We start from the raw sequence: 20,416 nt of genomic DNA on the forward strand, positions 1-20,416 counted from the left end.
CAATATCTGGCATATTCAGGGATGGTCCTGAAAGGGACAATAGGAGTAGCAATAGCTAGAAAAGGCAAAGTGTATTAAGATCGTTAGCAGACCACGGGAATGCAAGGTACCAGATTTGATTTGATTTAGTGGAAAGGATGGCTAAATTACGCTTGACAGCACTGGAGCTAAAGTGTTCTGAAAGGAAGCCTACTCATTTCCCGCCACGGACTGAGCCCTGAGGGATAGCTCAGTCAATAAAGTATGAGACCAGGGGTAGGCAACCTAAGGCCTGGGGGCAGGATGTGGCCCAATTGCCTTCTCAATCCAGCCCGCAGATGGTCCGAGAATCAGCGTGTTTTTACAGGAGTAGAATGTGTGCTTTTATTTAAAATGCATCTCTGGGTTATTTGTGGGGCATAGGAATTCGTTCATTCCCCCCCCCCAAAAAAAATATAGTCCGGCCCACCACATGGTCTGTGGGACGGTGGACCTGTCGACGGCTGAAAAATGTTGCTGACCCCTGCCTGAGACTCTTAATCTCAGAGTCATTGGATCGAGGTGCTGGGTGAAAGATTCCTACTTTGCACCAACACCAAAAAGCCTGGACTGGACTTGAGTGCTAGGACATGTGGCGTTTCTGTGGGTTGAGGAGGCCTTAAACTGCTTTGCTTCGCGGCGCAAAATGTCTCTGGCGGGCCCCTTATTCCTTTTCCTTACACGAGGCACCGTTCGATTCGAAGCACAAATGCCACGAAAGGTTTTGAATTAGGAGGAGCGAGGAAAAGGAACGGACCAGGAGGGAGTTCACACACAGACACACACACACAAACACAGGAGAGAAAGTAGCAACTCTGCAAGTTGAGTCCTGAGGAAATGCTGTGGGAACTGCAGCCAGAAGGGGAGGGCCTTTCTGTTTCCTTCACTTGTGCGCTGTCTCTTTCTCTCTCGCCAGCTCTCTTCCCTTGTGGCTGAAAGGCAGAAGGAGAGGAATCAGTCACTTAAATGCGCCTCTGCCTGAGGCTTAGTTTGGAGGACTTTATTCTTGCTCAGCAGCAGCAGCAAGCAAAGCACCCCTGGATATGGCTGTATCAGGAAGCTTCTGGCTTGTTGTTTTCACCGTTTTCATCACTGAACTACAACAGGTAAGGCTCCAAGGCGGGATGGCAGGAGGGATGCAAGGGTATATCGTGGGTACTTCAGTCCCTGGAGCCCAAGGTATGTTTGAATTTAATTTGTTCTACCGTTCTGTTCAAAAGCTTCTGCAATAGCTTCCCCACTCTATTAAAAAAAATCAATGAAATTTCACAAACATTAAAAAATGTTAAAGGGGCACAGAAGGGGCAATGTCCATTTTTGGAAGGGGAAGGGTGAGCTTTGCTGCACACGTTGAATTTCTGGAAAAGAGAAAGCAGAACACTCATTACTGCCAAATAATGCTGCTGTCTGAAATGCATTCATATCCGATTGATTTTTGACAGTGTTAACATGTGAGTAAGTAGGCTGAGTTTTCCAGTTGCCACAGGTAGCCACAGTGATTGCAGTGTGGGGGTACTTGTCTATGCAGCAGGAGAATCTTGCTCTTCTGGAACTACCAGTGCCATTTTAAAAAAAGAACAACAAATACACAATTTACAAAATAAAAAAATTCCTTCCAGTAGCACCTTAGAGACCAACTAAGTTTGTCAGTGGTATGAGCTTTCGTGTGCATGCACACTTCTTCAGATACCATGCACATGAAAGCTTATACCAGTGACAAACTTAGTTGGTCTCTAAGGTGCTACTGGAAGTATTTTTATTATTATTTTGTTTCGACTACGGCAGACCAACATGGCTACCTACCTGTAACACAATTTACAGTGCATTTACAGGAAAGCAGCAAAATTGAAAGTGGAGCGTACGCAAAATAAACCCTGATGTAATTTTAAAAAGAGGAAAGCTTCAGCTCATCAACAGAAGCTCGCAAAAGTATGATTCCTTCAAAGGGGAGGGGGTTTCTAAGGAGAAGCTGCCCCTACAGATATGACCCAAGATCCTGCCTCCGCAGTTAGCATCCTCATGAACTGTGTACACACCATACATTTAAACACATTTCCGCCCCTAATGAATCCTTGGAACTGTAGTTTACCTCTTATAGAACTATAATTCCCAGCACCCTTAGCAAGCTAAAGTTCCCATAATTCTTTTTTTTTGGGGGGGGTGCTGCTTTAAATGTGTGGCTTGGATGCAGCCCTCTTCTAAGATACAGCAGCAAAGCACAGCTTGCAGTTCTTGTTTTTAATACTTTCCATTTCTTATGGCTCCTTATCTAAAATAAGTATCATCTTAGTGCAGTGTCCCCATTCCAGTGAGTTCCAAAGGTAAGGGAGGCAAACAAGCCACCCGCAGTCAGCCCTGTTGAGATAGGCAAGCCCAGCAAGGAAGGCTATCGAGGGATGTAATTTGCATGTGCTGAAAAAACAAACCCCGGCAGCAGAATTCAAGCAAAGGGCGGCTATCTGATTTCTCATATTTTGTGTTTTCCAATCGTTTTGGAACTGACCCATTGAGTTTCACCCAGTGGTGGTTTTCTATTGAAGTCTGTCTTCGCTCGTGTTCTTCCAAACTGGAAACGTCTCCAGTGATGTGGCTTTCACCACTTCCCTTGAGAAACTATCCTGTAAGCTATACTCCGTGTTTAAACATTAAAATGCTTTTTATAAACAGGGTTGGTATTGTTAAAAATAAAAATCTCCCTAATGTTTGATTTCTTCAAATCATATACTTTCTTGTGAATCTTTCTTGGTTGGTTTTTGGTTGTTTTTTCCCCCAATTTTCAATATTTAGCCAGTGAATATTGAGCAGCCCTGGTGTGCAAAATGCACACAAAATCCAAAACAGAAACAAAAAAATCGGAAGGAAACCAAAGCATTAATTCAGCTCTCCTATTAAGTACAGTTCCATTTGTTGCCAGGTGGTATTGCCCAGCTCTTTAGGGAAACTAGTTCATAACAATATATAGCTAGTCTCACATAGTGGTTTTGAGTCAGGAAGTAACCAGGCTAAATCTCACCTCTGTCATAAATGCACAGGGCTTTTTTTCAGCTGGAACTCGATGTTCCGGCACCTCTCAGGTGAGCACCATTGCTATTCTAAGAGAACGAGGAAGGCGTTCATAGTGAGTTCTACCACCTCTTTTCTTTACTTTTTTAAAAGAAAAATTGCACTGAACCACCGGGCCTCACATCTACTTTATTTGTTTGTTTATATTGGGGAAGGGCCTTTGCATGCAGAAGGTCCCCAGTTCAACTCCTGGCATCTCCAGGTGGGAGAGATTTCTGCCTGAAACCAGGGCTGGCACAAGCCATTTTGGCACGTGAGGTAAACACAAAATGGCTGCTCTCCACCAGGGAAGAAGGGCTGCGTGAAGTTCTACGTCAGGCACAAGGGGATGGGGGTGGAATAAAGACCTACACCGGGAACAAGGATGGGAGGTGACCAGCTGCACCTCCTATTCCCCAGCAGCGCTTCCTATTCACCAAGAGGCTGTTACAGAGGCGGCAATACGAGGGGCCTGCTGAGGGGACGGCAGATCCTGCCTCCAAGGGGCACACCACAGCTGTTGTTGCCATTGCAGCTGCAGCAGCAGCAGGTGAAGCTGGATCTGGGCCAGCACTTCTTGAAACCCCAGAGAACTGCTAATGGTCATGCGTCCCAAAGTGTCGCCAGGCGCAGTAATGGAGACTGAGGCAGATAAGAGCACTTAGCCAACTCTTACCAAACTGGTTCAGAAGTGTGAAAACACTAAACTATGCATTATTTACATTATGACTTTGGACAATATTTTGGTTTTGTTTCATTGTTGTGTGCAATTTCGATCAACCGTGCTAAAGATTGATTGTAGTTTAGGGTTCAGAAAGCACGCTAAACTATAATCTAAAACAAAAGTGTAACCTTCCCATTTTCACCACACAATAGTGCCAGAGGAGGAGCGGGTTAACATGTCAACCTGAGATTCATTTCTAGGGCTGCTATTCAAGAATCGGGCAGCAGAATGCTATTCTGGCAGATTTTCGCCGGATTGGCAAAATGTCCAGGAAAACCCAGACATATGGCGGGGTGTGTGTGAATTGGTTTTTTTGGGAGATGTTCCCAAAAAAAGCTCAACAACTTTGTCTGGATTTTTCACTTTTGGTAATATAGCAACCCTATTTTTACTGGCCTTCATAATGCAGCTATAGCATGGTTGAGCATTGTGTCTGAACACAGCCATTTAGTGTGGCTGTTTCTTTGTTTACAATCCAATAATATATTTTTATTGGAATCCAGCTAGAGAACTTAAAAACAAGTGAATACAAAACAAGGTAATAAAGCCGTAAAACTGAATGCAACATAATATCTAATACTGTATAGTATAACAGTTTAACGCAGACTGTTCTGTTATAAATTGCACATGGGTTGAATGCTACCTGGAGCTAGTGCGAGTTCTTAGTAGCATGTTTATTACATGAAACTGATACCTCATCCACACTTCTGCTTGTCCCATGCCTAGAAAGCACAGGGCTCAGTGGTTTTCTGCTTGATCCACACTTTCTATGCAGTTTCCCCTTGCGCTGCTCCTTTCCCAGGGAAAACTAATTCTTTACTGCTAAATTGGAGCAGACATCAAAGCAGAGAAAACCCAAATTGCCATTTGCTCCGATTCAACACTAAAGAGCAGTTTTTCCCTGGGGGAAAACAGCACGACAAAGGGAAGTGTGGTTGAGCCCTAATACTGTATAAGATTAAGGGGTAAAGGCCATTCTGAAACACCATGAAAATTAACTTGCTGCAAGACAAATAACTCCTAGGGGCTGTGGTCCCTTTGACCCCCCAATACAATATTTGAGGGGGGGCACATTGATGGGCATTGTCATTCAAATAGTATGTGTGCACTGCATCTGGTATCAGTTATATGAAACAGAGCTTACCTCCCCCCCCCCATTTTTTAAAAAATTCAAGCTGGTACTCCTGGACCAGGACATCATTGAGGCAGGCCGTATCCTTTCTCCTCTAGGCTTGTGAAGATAAGGCTGTATGTTCCTGAAGGTTCTCCACCCCACAAAATGCAGAAGCCAAATGGAGGAGGAAATCCATGTTCAATGGTTTCTGGGCCTTGGGGACTATTCCTTGCTTCTCAGGACTAGAGGCCATGGTTGTGTTGGAGTGGCAGGGGGCAGTCGTGCTAAAGCTGGCCTCGCTTTGCCCATGAAAATAAAAGTGGTTGGGGGAAGAAAAGAAGGAAATCTTCAATGCACAGCACAACTTTTCATTAAGTCCAACGGAATGTTCTCTTGTAAATCTGGAAGCCCGCTGCCTTCCTTTTTCCTAGGGCTTGCCCAAGTCAGTGGTCTCAACATAGGTTGGCAGGAGAGGGGATGGGTTGAAGATTTATTCGGAATCACCTCTTCTCAAGAATCATGGAGTTTGCGGTAGAAAATGGAGCAAGGAGCAGATCTGCTTTTATTCTTCCGTTGGGAAGTGGTTGTGGTATGGAACCATCTCTTTCTCCCCTTCCTGCCAAACAGGCCTGCAGCTGGTTCAGAATAAATGTGGGCTAGGTATACGCTAAAGTTGCACCATAGAATTTATTTTGCATATTGAATTGGCTCGCACTGCATACAGAACTGGGGCTTCCAGGTGAGCTAGTTTAATTTTAATTTTAATTTTTGGTACGGTATGTATGAATTCCATCCCTTCCCCAAATTAGGATTAGTCATTTAAAGTTGCATATAATTCTATCAGCTCTATAAATCACTGCTTCCTCTCTGAATCTTGCTAAATCTTTAGCCTCAACCACATCCTGGCAACAAGTTCCTCATTCTAATTTTGCGAAGAATAGGGAGAATATTATCTTCCATCCCGTGCCCTAAAATGGTTCATGTGGGGGGTGGCGGGGAATCCGTATGCAAGTACTATTGGTTTTAAACCAAGTCACTTTTTTTTTTTTTTTTACAAAAGAATCCACAGCAGTTACAGTTAAATCTACTTCATAATGCAATGGGAGAGAAGGAAATCTGTTGAAATAGCAAGTGCGATCTAGAACCATTGTCCTTTACATTATGATAGTGGTTCCTTAAATATGGACTGGATGCATATTCCTGTTCTCTGTGGGCACAGTTTTAATTCCATGGTGAACTGGTAGCAAGCTTACGTTATGTACTCTGTAACATTTATCCTCCGCTGCTGGAAGAAGCTACAGATGCCATGAAAATCTTCATCATAATAGGCATAATGCAGTCAAAACTGAGCAACCCCACCATGCATTTTTTACTTGGAAGTAAGCCCCACTGTGTTCATTGGAGTTTACTCGAGTGTGTCGCATGCTTTAAGTCCCATTAATTTCTGTGGTAATAAATGCATTGTACTGAACTTTCAAGAGGGATATGCTTAACTCTTGCTAAATCAATGCAAATTGGAAGGGCTCCAGTATAACCGGCCATTTTATTTCCAGTTAAGGCAGAAGTACAGGGTGAATCCTTTAAAAGAGGCTGCATGGATACAGAGTACACATGTTCCACGGGGCCTCTTTTAAAACACTCACCCTGTATTAAGCTGGCTTTCTCATGTGTTCCTTTCCATTGGCTCTGGATTCAATAGCGTCATCAGAGTAGGTCTTTGGGGCCACAAGTCCAGGGCCCTATGCAGAGGAATGAGCAGATGGACCCCCCCCCCAAGCGCAGCAGGCTTAACTGCATTTGGAAGTACGTGAAATAATGTGCCTTTATGTGAAAAAACTTCCCATAAAACCACTATATCCAGAGTCTAAAATTAGTTAACTGTGCCACTCTTTGTATGCTGCATGAATACATGGCACTCCCTTATACTGAGTCAGACTCCGGATCCTCTTTGTCTAGTTCAGTTTTTGCAAATTTGCAAGTGATCCTCAAAGGCCTCAGGTAGCTGCATTCCTAGCCCTCCTACCAACATCTTTTTTAACTGGAGATGCTGCAGACTTTGTACATGTACTGTTTGTACCACCGAGCTATGGCCCTTTCTCTAGATGTAAAACAACTGCCTCTATGGACAGTGATTGGCCAGTAGCATGACACTGTCTTAACTACCTCAAATCTCCAGTCGCACAGCAAGGACTCTGTGGATTTATATTTCTTGTTCGTATGTTTGCTGATATCAGGCAAATTCTCCAACCAGTAGTTTTGGCTACCTCTTTTTAAAAGTCAGCCAAGTACATGGTGAAGCACAGCGGTCAGAGAAATAGAATGCCTTTTCTCACCCCACTCTCTCTTTTTCCAGGAACTATTGACAGGACCTGAGCATCTTTTTTTAAAAAAAAATCCCATTTTGTATTTCAGTCTTCAGCATATAGAAGGCTCTTCAATCTTAAGATTTGTGTTTTTCAGACAGAAATATTGTTTTCCCTTCATTTTGCTCCAGCTCTTCGCATTTCCTGACCGTGTATTTGCTTTATGGGATGGAAATTTTGTGATGTGGTTTTACAAGTCTCATTGGAAAGTCGACATCACGAAAACCATTTCCTTCACGGTTTAGGAGTTGTTTTGAATTAAAGACCTGGAGGTGAACTTCTGGAGCTACAGAGGCTCTTCTGTGCCCTGTTTGAGAACATTTAATATACTGTTTACAACAAATTGGCTCCTAAGCTTTTTAAATGGTGTTTCTGGGACTTTGCATGGACGACAGCCCTATTTGCAGTCTTAGGGTACTTCCTAAGTTTGATTATGGAATCTGAACGCCTTATGTATGTTAAGTTTTTTCTTTTCTTTTTTGGTAGTGTCCACACAATATTGTTGCCATCAAAATGCCAGCTCATACTCTTTTTTTAAAAAAATCCCCTTGAATTGTGGGTGGGTTCCCATGAAGCAAGACACAGTGATAACAATAACCTTTATTGAACTAACAGAACTGGACAACAGGGGCAAAGCATCTGCTTATATACATTTCTGAAGACCTGGGCCACTCCCACTCTCAACATGATTGGCTGTCTAAACTCCCAAGCTGCGAATCATAGTTCAGAGTTTAAGGGCCAATGGCAGTGGCCCAGATCCTGAAATATTCTGTGATTGGATATCATGTATCGAATCAGAACACGGGCTCATAATCCAGACTCAAGCTTAGGGAAACACAGACCCCTGAATACATAACACCTGAACATGGGGATTTAATCTAATAAGCTAGATATGTGGTGACATTTCATCTAATGTTACACCCCTACTTCCACTCACTCCTTATCTTAGCACAATCTAGCCATTTGGTTTCTGGTGGTCCAAATTATATTAGTGTGTCTGTTTCCACAGATGGTTGCATTTGAACATGGCTTCAGCATGCAACAAACTGGTTAGGAAGAGTTGTTCATTCAAGGTCTATCCCACCTTGGAGACTGTAATTGTGGCACATACATCAGACTTAAAAGGGGGGGGTATTGTGCAAGGCCTCTTTATTACTTGTGCAAGCATGAATCAGGTAAATATCATTATTGTGCAATATCTCAGTTTTGTATTAAAAATTCAAACAAACAAACAAATGGAGATGGCTCTCCCCTCACCCAAAAACACAACCTCCACTGGTTGATTATGAAACATGAAAACCAAGGCTGGTAACATTTGCTGTTGTATTCTTCCTTGCAGGGGTGTGGGACATTTTTAAAAGGTATACTGTATGGACACAGACACAGATACACTTGCGCAGTAATCTTTCAGGAGAAGACAAATGACTAGCAACACTACCCTTTCTTGTGCTCTGAACTAATTATCTGGCTCAGTATCTTGAATGACAACTGATCTCTACACACCCCAGTATGACTTAGTGAAAGTGTTCCTGAAATAACCAGCTTTCAATATAATTTTAAAAAACAAACAAAAGTGAAGGTCACTTTGCATCTAGAGTGCTAAACAGAAAACTTTGGTTCTCATTTGTCCTGCTGAATGATTAATTGCAAAAAAAGAAAGAAAATAAGTTCCAGGTTTTTGAGCTAAGTTACACCTGTTGAACACAGGCCATGACCCCTAATCCCAGATGGTTTTGGTTAACTTCACACAGTGGGCGCACTTTAAATAAACGTTCGCTTTCAAAACAATGAGATTATCGCTATAGAATAATCTCGGGTTATTGGCCAGAATTTGTGTGTCATAAGGCCCATGGAAACCCCCTAGGTTGCTCTTCCAGGTTTCATTGTCTCTAACAAGAAGAAAGGGCCCCCTGCAATTATATCCTCTGCCAAGGATGTGTCTTTCTCTCTGAACAGTCATTTGAGCGAAAAGCAATTTTAGCAGGCCATGACACACAATTTCTTCTATAATCAGGTTGCTCAATAACATCATAAATAAGCCACTCTAAAGGTAGCTAAATGACTTTTGCTGATTCTGTCCATTTCTTCTGTTTCTGTTTGTTTGGAGTGGATATGTGTTCCTCTACTACATATGGAGAGTGTGTAGAAAGTGTGCATAAAGTGTGCATAAGGAGGAGAGGAGAGGGATGTAGTATGGCCAATGTTGTTCTTTGTCTTGCTGTGACTGAGACCCGCAAGGATTCTTAGCTCAACCTGTTGCAAACACATAGGCAGTGCGTGAATGCACATGAGCGATCTCATTGAAGACAGTGGAAATATTCTTTGCAATTGTGCAAAGGGCAAAGATATGCACAAACCGCTTAGGATAATGTTGCACATGGTATTGCAATGGAACTAGGTATGGGGGGGATTCAATTCAGTTCACATTTAAAGGTGAACCTACCCCCACACATTGTTAAACAGTACAGGAATTGAAACAATGCTATCCTTTGAAATTTTCACTTCTTCGAATTTTGTAATGCAGCTCTCAAGCCAAATAATCTATAAAAATGTGTGCACTGGGGTGAAATGGGCAAAAATAAATGCATAGATGAGTGAAAATAGCAAAAATGTGCATATTCAGCAAAAATGTACTTATTAGGAAAAATTTGCACTGAAATGCTGACGAATGTTCATGAAGTCGTAAAAAATATATATTATTATTTATTAAATGTGTTAGTCGCTTCACCTTGCCCAAGGAAACTCAAATCAACTTACAACAAACAAAAACAAGGTGAGGGGATGTGTTAAAAACATCCCACCTACTTCCAAAAGGTTACAGATAGTTAAAGGCCAAAGGCCTGGTTTAAAGGGGAAAGGTTTTGCCTACCACCTAAAGATATGCAATGAAGGTGCCAAGTGAGCCTCCCTGGCATTATTGGCCGAGGGAGCCGGCGTATAGCTTCCAGGTCATGTGGCCAGCATGACAAAGCTGCTTCTGGCAAACCAGAGCAGCGCATGGAAACGCCGTTTACCTTCCCGCTGTAGCGGTTCCTATTTATCTACTTGCACTTTGACGTGCTTTCGAACTGCTAGGTTGGCAGGAGCTGGGACCAAGCAACGGGAGCTCACCCCATCACAGGGATTCGAACCGCCGACCTTCTGATCAGCAAGCCCTAGGCTCAGTGGTTAAGTTACCAAAGCATAGACAACCGAAGTGAGACTATCCCTGTACAGATAGGAGCACAGCTGGGCCACCAACCGAAGCTGATGGGAGGCACTTGGTACCACCAAGACCACCTCAGCCTCAAGCATTAGTTGGACCTGCTTCTGAAGAGCGAGTTTAAACTGACCCAAAGCAGGCAACCTCCCGTCCATCTGATATTGGGAACCACTTATTCACAGGGCCGCAGTCTTATCTGGATTGAGCTTCAGTTGGTTGGCTCTCATCCAGTCCGTTACCAAGGCAAGACACCTGGCCAGCACATCTACCCGCCTCACCTGCAGATGAAAAGGAGAAGTAGACCCGGGTGGCATCAGCATATTCACAGCAGCGTACTCCAAAACTCCAGATGACGCCACTCAGTGGTTTCATGTAGATGTTGAACAGCATGGGGGATAGAGTCGGACCCTGAGGAAGCTCACATTGAAGGATATATTGGGCTAAACAACACTCCCCAACCATCACCCTCCCCGATGTGGAAATGTGAAGAACTACATTTAAGATGTGGGGGTCTGAAACTGAGGCAAGCGAAAATTGACTACGATGAACTGAGTCACGTTCTTTAATTTCTGCGGGGCTGCTCTGATTAAAATCTAATTGAATACCACCAGTGCTGTTTTTTCTAGAAAAAGTGGTGCCAGAACTCACCATGAACACCTCCCTTGTTCTCTTAGAATGACAATGGCGCCCATCGGAGAGGTGCCATTGGAACTGAGTTCCAGTGAGTTCCGGCTGGAAAGAAGCCCTGAATATCACCCATAGAAAATTGTGCTGTAAATTGCACCGAACTCAGTGAGGCTTACTCAAGATTGCACTGTAAAGCACTGAGTCTAGATGGGAACCATGCCAGTATAAGAAAGTGCTGGATGTTTACTTTTCTGTGCATAACTGTACAAAGAAGGAATCGGCTTTTTATTGCTTTACTGTTGGCTCCTTATCAGCGAGGTGAATGATAAACAAAGCACTCCCATTGTCCTCAACCTCCTTGCTGCAAAGTGCAGGGGTGACTGAAACAGGGCCACACAAAAAACCTTCTGTTATAAAGGTTAGAGTGTTGTGAGTTACTATTACTTTCTCTCTCTTTTTTTCAAAAAAGAGGAAGTACCTTAGGATACAATGCAGAGGTTTCCTGCTATTCTCTACAAGTTTGGCTCTGTGTGCTTCTGTAGATTTGCATGCTGTTCCTTAAAGCTGGGGCCTTTGCCCCTGTCAAACTCCATCGAAGTCACCGCTAAAGTGCCTCGCATAAAGAGGAACCTGCAGGCGGAGGCCGAAAAGGAAGAAAGTAACTCTTTTTATGATCATGTTGTGTATGAACTTTTTGGCGAGTCTTTGGGTCCATATAGTTTATGAAGTGGTTACTTGATAAGTGGCTCATCTGTATTGCTGTACCACACTTTATAATTCACTGCTAAATCCAGGGATGCAAACATGGAACGATTCTCCTCTCACTACATGTCCGGAAACAGGGCCGGTTTTAGGTTTGATGAGGCCCTAAGCTACTGAAGGTAATGGGGTCCTTTATATGCCCTGCTGTCCTTTGTCAACAACAAATTGTCGCTGTTTTCTGTGTTGAATTTATGCTATATGGTAATTTATGGCCTAATAGGTATCTAAAGCCATTTGCACATCACTATATATGTATTTTATCAAAGCAATTGATATAGAAATGAGCAAACCAGTGATGTTTTAGGGAGCAGGCTAGCAGGCGGGGCCCATTACTTACAACATAGGAGCCTACACAACACAAAACACTATTGCTGTATGTAGGTTTTGTTTTATTTGTCTTTTATCTTATATATTGGAAATGTACACCCAGTTTTTCCCCTTAAATTTTTTTTGGGGCCCCCAAGAGAGTGGGGCCCTAAGCTATAGCTTGTTTAGCTTATACGTAAATCCGGTACTGTCCGGGAACTAGAGATGAACAGTTTAAGCATGCATAGAGTGATATGTCACCACTTGGAAAATGGGGTCATTGATCAATGTCCTGAGTACATAAGAAGATTTCCATTGAGTTATGTATGGGCAACAACTCACTCTCTGTGCCCTTTTCACTGCTGGACTCCTGCACTGAGGTTATAACTTCAAGGAAAAACTTGTGGCACCTTAAAATTACTAACAAACTTTATTACAGTAGAAGTTTTTATGGGGTTGGGTCCACATCATCAGATGCATCTGATGAAATGGACTTTGTATGCCAAAGTTTTGCCGTAAGATATTTGTCAGTCTTTAAGGAGCAGGTTTTGCTGCAATGGCTTCCTTCTTGGAATATTAAAAGGAAATACGGTAGGTGTGATATCTATAGGTAAACACGAATACTTAGTTGCAAGGGACCCAGGCGAATAGGACTTGGAACCAAATTTATCTCTAATGTTCTCTCTAAATATGACAGTTAGCATTATCTGCACCAGTAATTTATGACCTATTTGCAGTGTCCCTAGACATTGATTCTTTGAAGGGGGTGGGCAGCCACATGATGTGCTTGTCTTGTATGCATCCCAGTCCCCCTGTTGCAGCATGTAATGCTGATTTTCCCATACCAAGGGGTGGAAACCAAGTAGCACTGCTAAGGCCGGTATCAATATGAAAACACCAATGGATGTTTCAAAGCAGAGCTATTCCATTTTTTGAAGGCAGTTTGTTTCTGGCATGTTATAATGAAACTTTTATTGGTGTGTGTGTTGGGGGGGGGTACTCTACCACCCTGCCTCCTAAGTTCTGGTTTGGCACAGCTGGGAACATCTGTGCTATTTTACTCCCAGGAACAACTCTTGCGAAGGTAATTGCTTTTGCTTTAGTGGTGAGTGAAAGGAAATGACAATCTTGCTGTGCGTGGACTTCCTTCCTTCCTTCCTTCCTTCCTTCCTTCCTTCCTTCCTTCCTTCCTTCCTTCCTTCCTTCCTTCCTTCCTTTCTTTCTTTCTTTATTGGAGTGTGGAACTTGCACACCATCAGAAACCTGGACCTGGATTTTTTTTGTTGATCTGCATGTCCCAGGATTATTAAAATTATCTATATCTATCTATCATCTATCTATCTATCTATCTATCTATCTATCTATCTATCTATCTATCTATCTATCATCCATCTATCTATCTATCATCTATCTATCATCTCTAGCGGTTTCATATCTAGCAGTTGAGTCATTTGGGAAGCTCACAACAAAACAGATGTGGTGTCAAAAGTCCCTGGAGTGAAATGGGATGTCTCTGAAACTTCTCCTCCCTTGCTTGCAAGCAAAGACCCTTCTGGAAGCAAAGGCAGACTGGCTGTGATTCTCTTGGGCTCCGCCATGGCCCAGCAGGGTGTGTTTGTAAAACTGAAGTCAGCAGTGGGTGGGTGGGGGGAGGGTTTCCCCTCCTTTCCCAATCAGTGCTGCTCAAGGTCTTGCGATGCAGTTGGCCAAGCCACATCTTCATCCTTTAACACACAGCCCCAGACTTCCCATTCAGCCTGATGAGCTGGGGAAGGGGGAAACGTCTTAAGCTGGGAACACTGATGGTATACACATTCCATGCATTCATGAGTTTGCTCAAATTCTGACCCTTCACTGAATGTAGATATTAAGGGGTTATGCCCCCCTCAAAAAAACCCAACAACATAGGACAATGCATTCCACTGACACACTATAATATTGGGCTACAGTATGAGTAAAATAAAGCAGCTAACAAATTTAATAAATTGGAGTCAGGAATGAGCCAGCTCCAAGAAAAGGTTTGCAGCCAACTGCAGAAAGCAGCCAGAAACAGAGAGGCTTTGATGTTAGTCAGGCAGGGGAGAGCTGGCAGCTGCAGATTTCGGCTCTTCCTGACCTTGACGGAGAGGCTGATAAGGCAGTAGCTGAGAGCAGGCTAGAATGCAGCCAAAGTTCACCAGAAGCACAAACAGGCGCAAACGAACTCAGAGACAGCCTCTCAGAAAAGGAAGAGGTGGGAGCTGATCCACTAAGTCCGAAGAGTCAGAGAATGGGAGGGCTGCTAGATAGGAAGCAAAACAAGAGACATACGGTTTGTAAGTTCAGTATCTTCTGTTGACACCAAAAGGAGCCTTCAGAAGGGTCATCTTGAGTAATGGTGCCGGAGGCATTGTTAGAGCCGTCCAGAGCTATCTGTTTGTTTTTGCAATAAATCCACCTTTTTAATTAGCTACGCTTACTGTGATATCAACCAGGGAACCTGGACTCCTGACAATTAACCAGTAGTGGCCAGTGGGACTGCCTGGGTGGGGCTCTCCTGGTTTCCCAACACAACACACTTGGCTCTGCCACTGTGGCTGCACTGTGCCAGCCCTTTTATTCAAGTTGGCACCCCTGCATAGCAGTAGGAGACCTTAATTATGTATCAGTTTTAGTGACTGAAGATGAGCAACGGGTCTTGTGAACTGCCCTGAGATCTTCAGAGGACAGGTGGCATACAAATAATAATAATAATAATAATAATAATAATAATAATAATAATAATGATGATGTAGATATATTTTCTATGTTAATGAAGCTTTATTCATTTGTTTGTTTGTTTTGAGCTGTTATCTTCTCCGGTTAAATCTTACTGCCTGATGGTATCACTGTGAGACATCACAACCGTAGTCACAGCCAACTGAATCCACGTTCAGATGTGAAACTTTGGGATTGCCTTGAAATATTTCATAACTATTAGGGCTTTAACTGACGGTGTCCTAATTTCTCTCTTTTCCCGTCCTCCAGCTGTCCTTACAAATCACCCCTCCCTGTAGCAGCGAGCATCAATATGAATTTTCTGGACGATGCTGCACCAAATGTGAGCCAGGTAAGCATAACTAGGACGTGCTTCTTCCAGGAAATGGGGAGGGTCCCATCTCTCAGTGGTGGAGCACATGCTCTGCATGCAAAAGATCCCAGATTAAATCTGGTGAAGCTGGGGAAGGCTCCTGTCCTCTCTGAAACCCTGGTGTGTGTTTGTGTGGCACTGCTAGTCAGTGTAGAATATGAGCTGCATTGACTGATGATCCGACTTAGTACAGTGGTACGTCTACTTACGAATTTAATGCGTTCCGAATGCACATTCGTAAGTAAAAAAAAAAGTAAGTCGAATGTAAGTCGAATCCCATAGGAATGCATTGGGAGAAAAAAATCATAAGTAGAAAAAAATCCTATCTAAACCGCATCCATGATGGCGGACGGAGCTCCATTCGTAAGTAGAAACATTCGTAAGTAGAGGTACCACTGTATTAAGGTAGCTGTTTCTCCCCCCCCCCAAAATAAAATATATGAAAAAGATTGAGAACTGGTGTAAGAAAAACATGTCAGATGCTCCTTTTTTGTTTCTTTTGAGAGGTGCTCCCATTTGATACAGAATGCAGACTACATTTCTATGCCTGTCCAGGAAATTTTGTTTGGGTGGATTGAAGCTGGGCTCATATGCATGTGTCAGGATTTTCCCCTTAGGTGTCCATAACTGCGCAGAACTCTCTCAGAGGAATGGTAGCACTGAGAGACTCCTTCCCTTGCCAAAATAGACAGTGGGGAGAGAATGGAAACAGATATACAGGAAAGGTGGTGGGGAAAGGGTTTGTTGAAAGCTGAGGAGGGAGGTGAGTTGTAATGTGAAAGGAATGGAGGGATGGAGAAAGGAAGAGGTGAAGAGATGGAGCCGAGTTCCCCACAGTCCCACCAAGATGGCCACCTGTTCACACAAAATATCCCTCCTGGTACTTTTAGTTTTAAGGTTTATGTGGCATGCAAGAAAACTTTGGACGGTGCCTGTTTCTTTGTCCTCTGTTGTTGTTGTTTGTTTGTTTGCCATATACTCTCAGGGTGGTTCACAGGAAATGACAGGCCTAAGTCCCCACAGCTAACCAGGTCTTTTCATTTTGTAAAACTATCATCTTGATTTCCACTAAACTTAGTGGAATGTTCTTCTTGAACATCAGAGACCAGGGCCAAAAATTTCAGCCACAAGTTGCAACTTGATATCTGGGAGGTATGTCATATAGTTGAAACTAGCTGGTTGAACAGTGGAGATTGGTCCATTATTGGCCTGACAATTGAATCATACTTCAACACTGGCAACGTGTTAGCTAGCATTCTCTGCCACCGCTGAGGACAGCAAGCTAGATTAGAGAGCATAGGACAGGCACATGCAGTTTTGACCCCTGACACCATGCCAGGACTCTCGGTCCCCCAGCATCTGTTGCCTGAGCTGGCTGCTGCTGCCTACCAAATGGCAGGGCTGGCCCAGTAGTCAGGACATCAAAACAGAGCCCAAGAATCAACAATATACGTCAGTTTACATTGTCAAGTGCTATTTTAAAATTACATTCTGATGCGTGTGGATTTTTTAAAGAGATTGTTGAATTGATTTTATTGTTTTTAGAGCTTGTGTTTCTGTTTTTACTTTGTTTTTGTTTTTTTAAATCAAACACAGCTTGGATGGCTTGTCGCTGGGAAGCAGTCTATAAATTTGTATAATAATAGAATCCATAAAGCCAGTAAGCTTCAGAAGTGACCGGCCAAAATTTGCTGCTGTGGAAACTGCTCCCTGTGGATCTTGCAGAATCCACTTGTGCGTGTTGACCACTCATGATTGACCCCATTCTGTCAACTGCTGATCCTGATTTAGCAGGTTCCACCTGGGTCACCATGGCTGTAGATCAGGGGTACCCAGACTATGTCCTGGGGGCCACATACAGCCCCCAAGTCTCTTTTATGCAACCCCCGGGGACCCCCGTCGCCTGCGGCTGCCGACTTCCGACCCGGAAAAGTGACGGAAATAGCTTGTGCGCACGCGCAAGGCGTCATTTCCTGTGTACTTCCGGGTCAGAGGAGGCTTCTGCACATGCGCACAAGCTATTTCCGGCGCTTTCCAGGTCGGGAGTGTGCCAGAAATAGCGTTTGCTCATGGGCACGCACAGCCCCGCACCCCCACGCGTGCTCCCCCACCCTCCGGCCTACCATGCAATAGCCGCAGTGGGCATCCGGCCTAAAGCCGACTAAGTTTGGGGACCCCTGCTGTAGATCTTAGCTGTCCTTTCAAAATAGATTTGACAGCCCTCATTCCAGTATTTTGATGAGCAATATCTTTACTGGGAAGAGGAAAATAATTCTCACACCAGAGTTAAAAGCCTTTGTTAGTGCTAGCTTGTCAGCATTGCAGAACCTGAGGTGTAACCAGCCTTTTCTCCTGCCCTTTTAAGGAAAGTACATGTCTGCCAAATGCACTCGCACTTCAGAGACCATATGCCAGCCCTGTGGCCCAAATGAGTATATGGACATCTGGAATGAAGAAGAAAAGTGCTCGCTTCATAAAATATGTGACCAAGGTAAGGGAAACTAGTGAAGGCATTGCTGTGCCTCTGATCTGAGTCCTTGACTTGCGTTATCATTTTAGTAGAAGAATACTAGATTGTTAACGGTAGGTGCTATTTATCTTGCCGTAGAGTTAAGCATACCATACCGTACTAGATTGTAAACCGAAAGAGGAAGGTTCAGTGGTAGTTCAGTGGTAGAGCATGTACTTTGCATGCATAAGGTTCCAGGTTCGATCTCTGCATTCTCTAAGTAGGGCTGGGAATGTCCCCAACCTGAAACCCAGGAGAGCTGCTGCCAATCTGTGGAGACAATAGTGAGCTTGTTGGTGCTATGGTCTGACTTAGTATAAGGCAACTTCCTATGTCCCTATGATTAATGGGCGCCAGTGGTGCCGAGAAGAAGGAAGGGAGCCCAGCCAGGAAGGGGCCTTTCCCTAAGGACCACCAACTCAGCTGGTTCTGAGCATGTCCTGAGAAGAGACCCAAAGCTTGTAGAGAGGACCACCTTGTTTTACTTTATATGCTGTGTTTAACCATGTAGGATCTTTGAAATCTGTGAGGGAAGTGACTTTTGGAAGGGTAGAGGGAGACCTGAGATAGAGAGAAAGCAAGATAATCTGTGCTTTTGCTTTTTTGTGTGAGTGCAGAGAAGGGATGTGAACACCCCTTTATACCTGCTTGCGAAACTTAATTGGCAACGATCACAGTCTCCCACAACAGGCTGAGAGATGGCGTGCCTAACTGGGACTTGGGCTCTGGGGGGGACTTCCCTTATGCAACCGACCATGAACAAACTGCATTCTGCTAAGCTCCTACGACCATCCTTCCAATTATCCACACACCCCAACCCGTACTAACTCCCCTCCCCTGACACTTGTACTTGTTTCCCTGTGTTTTCCCCTTCTGTTGATTCAGAGCTTTGGGTTTCCCCTGTTCCTTACTCACGGGCACAACAGGCAGTTGCGCCCTTTCTGCGTCCCACCAGGAGTCACAAGGGAGTGTGATTTGCAGTCCAGCGTAAGCCATTCTTGCCAACCAGGAAGGGTTCTCAGGGAGAACATGATCGAGGTCAGGCTAAGGGCTCCGAAGGAAGCTGTGAAAGCATGACTTTAACCTCCATCTGCTTCCCCACTTTGTTCTGTTCGAAGGAAGAGCTTTGATAGAAGTGAACCCGGGAAACAGCACAAACCAGCGGCAGTGTGCCTGCATCGCTGGCTACCACTGGAATGAAGACTGCGACTGCTGCCGGCGAAACAAAAAATGTCCCCTTGGCTCTGGAGTCAGGCATCCCAGTAAGATTTCTGATTTTGCTGAGGCACCCTGGGAGCTTTTGGTCCAGTTTGTGCCCAGAGCCTTTTGCAAATGCCAGTGGCCTATTTTAGATGCTCACTGGGCTAGTGAAAATAAAAATAAAAAATCCTTCCAGTAGCACCTTAGAGACCAAGTAAGTTTGTCGTAGGTATGAGCTTTCGTGTGCATGCACTGAAACAGAAGTCACCAGGCCCTTATGTATAGTCAGAGGGTGGGGGTGGGGTGATGGGAATGGGCGATGGGCTGATAGGAGTGGTAAACCTGTTGATGACTGTTAACGACTGTTAATGACTGCAATTGGTCTTGCAGGAAAAAGCAATGGCTGAGGTGCTAAAGAAAGCTTGATCATGTATAATGAGATAAGAATCCTATGTCTCTGTTCATACCAGGTCTCTCCATGGTTTTAAGCTTGGTAATGAGTTGCTTGGTAATGAATTGCAACTCATTACCAAGCTTAAAACCATGGAGAGACCTGGTATGACAAATCCCATTGTGCAGAACCAGAGGTTTCGCTGCAGCTTCTGTTTCAGGTCCTGCTACCACGGAAAGGCACACCTTTGCTTTTATTTTTATTTTTGTTAAAGTTGGTTTGCTTCTGCAGCATGTGGGAAGCAGCCCACTGTCCCTCAGCCTTTTCGTCAGTTGTTTTCATCGTTGGCTTGTGCCAAATGCCTGCTCCTGTGATTTGCAAACGGTAGTTTGAGAACATGTGATGGGTTGGTGGGGAGGGGGGGGATTTCCAAAAAAGGAAAACAGTTTTGCAAGCTTCAGTATATGAGGCCCTTGCCCGTATGCTGAAAATAGGTTTGTTAGCAACAGGTCTTCATGTATGAAGTGATGCTCTATTCTCCGTGCTTTTACTGGTTATGTTTCCCACAGTACAACAAAATAAGGACACAGTGTGCATGCCATGCCCAAGAGGAGCCTTCTCTAATGTCTCTTCTGCGACTGATGCATGCAAAACGTGGACCAAGTAAGTGCCACAAATCTATAGCAGTATAATAATAGTAAAAAAAAATCAATAAAGTCTCACAATACAGTCGGTAGAGCGTGAGACTCATAATTTCTCCTTTTCCATTCTTTTATGTATATTTTATACATGTATTTACATTTTATACGTTCTTTTTTATTCCTTTATTTATTTATTCAGGCAAAATAACAATCATAAATAAATAAGAATGAAAATGTGCACCCCGCCACCGAGACCATTCCGTTGTAACTATCCAACCTCCCAAAATTTCAACACCTCTTGCGATGGTTTGACCCCTTTCCATTTGAACAGTACAAATTCTACAAACACCCTCCATATCTCCTAAAAATCATTCCTCCTGCATATTCCCCATCTTACCTTAATGACAC

General features: G+C 43.8%; 1 protein-coding gene across 2 annotated transcripts in view; it reads left to right on the forward strand.

Moving 5' to 3' along the window:
• The first annotated feature begins 913 nt into the window (after window positions 1-913).
• The window catches only part of TNFRSF11A (TNF receptor superfamily member 11a), a 33,269-nt gene continuing 13,766 nt past the window's right edge, over window positions 914-20,416 (forward strand). For both annotated transcript variants that reach the window (XM_035125425.3, XM_035125426.3), the window contains exons 1-5: window positions 914-1,124; window positions 15,165-15,246; window positions 17,633-17,758; window positions 18,895-19,038; window positions 19,937-20,030. In XM_035125425.3, the coding sequence (XP_034981316.3) occupies window positions 1,062-1,124; window positions 15,165-15,246; window positions 17,633-17,758; window positions 18,895-19,038; window positions 19,937-20,030 (509 nt within the window). In that variant the 5' untranslated portion in view covers window positions 914-1,061. The remainder of the gene's footprint in view (window positions 1,125-15,164; window positions 15,247-17,632; window positions 17,759-18,894; window positions 19,039-19,936; window positions 20,031-20,416) is intronic.

Source organism: Zootoca vivipara, chromosome 8, assembly GCF_965207765.1.
Source record: "Zootoca vivipara chromosome 8, rZooViv2.hap1.1, whole genome shotgun sequence".
Taxonomy (NCBI): domain Eukaryota; kingdom Metazoa; phylum Chordata; class Lepidosauria; order Squamata; family Lacertidae; genus Zootoca; species Zootoca vivipara.